The 4,505-nt window shown below is 43.0% G+C and overlaps 1 protein-coding gene across 1 annotated transcript in view; it reads left to right on the top strand.

Moving 5' to 3' along the window:
• The first annotated feature begins 2,281 nt into the window (after positions 1-2,281).
• LOC107118218 (chromosome unknown open reading frame, human C9orf135) overlaps positions 2,282-4,505 on the top strand; it is a 19,987-nt gene continuing 17,763 nt past the window's right edge. The window contains exons 1-2 of the mRNA XM_015420513.1: positions 2,282-2,469; positions 2,964-3,072. Coding sequence (XP_015275999.1) covers positions 2,372-2,469; positions 2,964-3,072 — 207 coding nt within the window. The 5' untranslated portion in view covers positions 2,282-2,371. The remainder of the gene's footprint in view (positions 2,470-2,963; positions 3,073-4,505) is intronic.

Genomic DNA, 4,505 nt, shown 5'->3' with positions numbered 1-4,505 from the left:
TTCCCAGATAAAGGTTAGCTCCCCCCCCCCATCCTATGCACATATAGGGGAGTAAGGACCACACTTTTCAGTGGAGCTTTCAGCTGAGTTTCTGCTTTGGAAGTTGAGTCCCAACATTTTACAACAAAGATTGTTACTGTATATGGAACAAGAAATGCCAGATGTTCAAGCTGGATTCAGAAAAGGATGAAGCACAATAAAAAAAACAAACTTGAAAGGATAGTGGAAATTTACTTCAAATCCAGATACGTCTGTCTGGTTTTAGATACAGCACTTCTCAGCCTCTCAGCCAAGATTAAACGTAGTAGTGGAGATGCAGAATGTTAACTTATAATACATGTTAGAAAGACAATTTAAAAATCTCTATTTTTAAAAAAAGGTTTTTATTTGATATTTTAAAAACCAGCAATTTATTAATGAATCCCCTTTAAAAAATCTTTTAATAGCTTATAGAATCACAGAATCATAGAGTTGGGAGGGACCTCCAAGGTCATCTAGTCAAGCCCCCTGCACAATGTAGGACAGGAAGTTCACAAATACCTTCCCCTCCACACCCCCAGTGATTGCTGTTCCACGCCGAGAAGATGACAAAAAACCCTCCAGGATCTCCAGCCAAAGTGGCCTGGAGAAATATTGCTTATATAATATACCAACAAAAACAGTTAAAATATGCAGGTACAAGAACCTCCTATAGAGCTGGCAATCCTTTGTACAAGATCTAATTTGGATTAGGGCTGGTTAGATCTGCCTTTCTATAATAATCAGTATAAGTACCTATAAATCAGGGGTGTCGAAATCACTGGAAATGTGTGATTTAAAGTTAAAAAAATCTTTAATTGTGTTTGTGTCATTTATAAAGTGTAAAGCTCTGCTACTTGGCATTACCTTTTATGACACACATGGCCCGGCAGGCTTTCACACACACTAAACAATGCACTTTCAATCTGCTTTCGATGCACTTTGTGACTGGATTTTACCCTGTGAAATGGCAAAACCCACTTGCAGTCACTGAAGTGGATTGAAACTGCATTATTTAGCATGTGTGAACGTGTGGTCTCATTTATGGCCGATCCAGCCCTCATAACAAATGAGTTTGACACCCCTGCTCTAAATAAATAAACAAACGTAGAGTGAGTTTCCCACGCACATCAGCTCGGGGCATGGTGGTGGTATAACGCATTCTGGGCGTGGTGGTGGTATAACACATTCTTTCAGGCAGTCCTCACCAGAATCTCTCGTTTTGGAAAGTAAAAGGAATATAATTGTGCAAGAAGGGGGACCTGCAATACTCACGGGGGGTGGGGGTGGAGGAGAAGCTCCACAGGAGAAGGAAGCAGCCTCAGGTGAGCCCCCCTCCCCTAACGGTGGTGAGGCCTTGCTGGCCCGCCCTCCCTCCCTCCCCCCCCAGCGGAGAGGCCTCGCCGGCCCGCCAAACTTTTTCCTCCCCCCCCCGGCGGCGGCGAGGGCTGAGCGGCTTACAGCCACTGGTCGGCCAAGCCTTCTTCCCCTCCCCCTCTCTGGTAGGGGTGGCGGCGAAGCCGTTCTAAGAGCATTCCCTGTGCATGTGCAGGGGATGCTCTTTTACTTTTTTGGGGATTTAATTATCCCCCCTATATTTTTTTACAGTTTTCAGATTTTTCTGCACACCTGGGCATTGATCCACCAGTGCAGGAAAATCTCCCTGCCCCCCAGGTGCCCCCGATGTGTGGATTTAGATATTCGCACGCAGGGGCACCTTGGAAATTAGATATATAGATATGTGACCGGCTTTAACACACAAACGAGAGGGCATGGCAAAGATGAACGCTTTATCCTCGCTTCCCCAACAAAACTACCAACGAAAACTGTTACAGATATGTTTTATTAAAAGCTTGGGGTCCCCAGTTGCCGCTCCAATTTGAGAAAGCTGTCCTTCAATCCTTGAGCTAAGTGTATTGTTGCATCTTGGGAAATGTAGTGTTATCCTGGCCTTCACAGTCGCTGGGCTCGCAGTGGGAGCCCAGCAACAACAACAAAATAGTTCCGGCTTGGAGTGGAATGATTCGTGAGTGTTCGTTCTTTGGCAGCTTTTATGGTTGCTATGGAAATGAGAGGGCGTGCTGAAGTATGCTTGCCGGTTATGGTCTTTCTGTCAAGAAGAGTTTAGATCGTGAAGGGCTTGGAAGTTTGGAGAAGTAGTTTTATTAGTATTTACTGAGCGGAGGCGGGGGAGGAGTTTGGAGTGAGTTGAAAAGTGAAATGATGTAAATAGATGTGAGATATTGTCTGCTGCTGCTTCTTACTTATGGATGTTTGCAATTTAATACCAAGGAATTTCACATGTGTGGAACAAAGTTCCCAAGAGTTGCAATAAAAAAACAAAGTTTTGAAAATGGAATTAGGTCCCACAGATGTGATGCAGCGCAGGGGAGCGCTGACTTTACGCTCCAGCTTTGCCCGCTATGGGAGACCGACTCTTGTGTACGGCTGGTAAGTATAGAGGCATTGCTAACTCTTCTGTCTCCTGCTTCCAAGACGAGCTGAGCCCCCACAATTTTTTCTACCTCTAGTTTTCACCTTTTCGACATAAAATATATAGTATTCACAAGTTTCTTTGACTTGGAGCTTTTTTCTAGGACTGTGAAGGCTAGAGTATTTTGTTTATTTCCCAGTGAGGTTTAAAATCCCATTTACTATACTGTTTGATGTATAGTACTCTATATTATTTGTTCTGTTTTTTTCCTGTGCATTGGTATTACTGATAGCTGATTTTCTCATTTAGATTTCTTTTAAGCATGTTTTGTGTCTTGCTATAATCTCTGAACAAAATGTTTTTCAAGTTGTATTTAGAAAAAAGTTCAGAGTATCTCCCAGAATTAGAAATATAACCATAGATGCTTTGATGTGACTGGTACCTGCATTTTTAGTAGTGCCCATAATTGTTTAATTTCATCTGCCTTCCCCCGCTTTTATTTAACTTAAAGGCATCAAAACAGAGAGACTGAACCAAAGGATTATGACATACATGAAATTCTTTTGGGGTCTAAAAATTTATGTCGCTCTACCTACTGGAGGCTTGGAACCATAAATGAGGTAAGAAACTCTTCTATTGCTTTCAGGTAATTGATAACCTTTAACTCTAACAAAGTTTATTTCAGCATAGCATTTTGTGAGTCAGACATTGTTATGTCCTCAGACCACTGCCAGGCACCAGCCAGAGGCAGCAAAGCTTCGATCCCAAAAACAATAGGGACTAGGCTCCTGAACTTCCAGTAAGTGGGAAGTTTAAACCCGCCAATAGAACCAAGGGGAGTCCCTTCCCAAATGTATAAAGTTGGCCACCCGGCCATTAGTTTTTGTTCCATGTGTGAAGTACCAATAAACGCGTCTTCTCCTATGCCGTGGTCCAAGTCCTGATGTATTGAACCCAGTACTTTTCAGACATCACTTAGAAAATTTCACATTAACATTTTAAAACCACAATTGCAGTGGAAAATGGGAGGTAGAGGAGAGTAGAAGTTGTGGCACATGCAATTTTGTAGTAAATAATCCACAGTGAGTCCATATGTAAGGACCACTGTTCCCTCTAAGCTGAGTCTCCTATGCCGTGGTCCAAGTCCTGATGTATCGAACCCAGTACTTTTCAGACATCACTTAGAAAATTTCACATTAACATTTTAAAACCACAATTGCAGTGGAAAATGGGAGGTAGAGGAGAGTAGAAGTTGTGGCACATGCAATTTTGTAGTAAATAATCCGCAGTGAGTCCATATGTAAGGACTGGAACAGCCATGGATGTTGTCAAGGTATCTAATTCTCAGTGTGGCCTCATCTGTAGATACTTAAATTTGGAGACTGGAACCATAAGCAGACAAGACAGATCTTTCTACAAACAAACAAATGTTTGCAGAAAATGTGAAAATATACATAGGGGGTTAAAAACACACACCCCATAATAGAAGTAGCTCCTCTACCTTTAAGAAATTAACTTCTTCTGCAGTTGCTATTGCAGGGCTTACTAATCAACCACAACAATACTGCCAGCCTTCAAGTCTTGTTTTCTGAAGTATAATGCAGGGAGAAGGGGACAGGCCCTTTCCAGGCCTGTTTTGATCTTTGACTGGGGACCCGTGGCACGAGGCCTGGCTGTAACCTGTGGCAGTCCAGGTTGCTTCCTGCTATTCAACAGCAAGCACCGCATGAAAACCACTGTGGGGTGGTGTTTAGAATTTCAGACTAGGATCTGGGAGACCCAGGTTTGAATCCACACTCTTCTGTGGAAGCTCCCTGGGTGACCTTGGGCCAGTTACATATTTCTCGGTCCAATCTACCTACGGGGTTGTTGTGGGGATACAGTGGAGGGGTAAAAATGATGCAAGTTGCTTTGGGTCCTCACTGGGTAGAAAGGTAGAGTATAAATAAAGTGAATAGATATAGTTGAACATTGGGGCAGATATAAGGTTTGGTGGGTGGGAAGGAGCAAAGGAAGCAGGGAAAGGTGAAGATATGGAAGTTGCCAGGAGGAG

Source organism: Gekko japonicus, unplaced genomic scaffold, assembly GCF_001447785.1.
Source record: "Gekko japonicus isolate JY-2015 unplaced genomic scaffold, Gekko_japonicus_V1.1 scaffold576, whole genome shotgun sequence".
Classification (NCBI taxonomy): Eukaryota; Metazoa; Chordata; class Lepidosauria; order Squamata; family Gekkonidae; genus Gekko; species Gekko japonicus.
The sequence above is the reverse complement of the archived record's forward strand: the minus strand, read 5'-3'. Positions and strand labels throughout refer to the sequence as shown.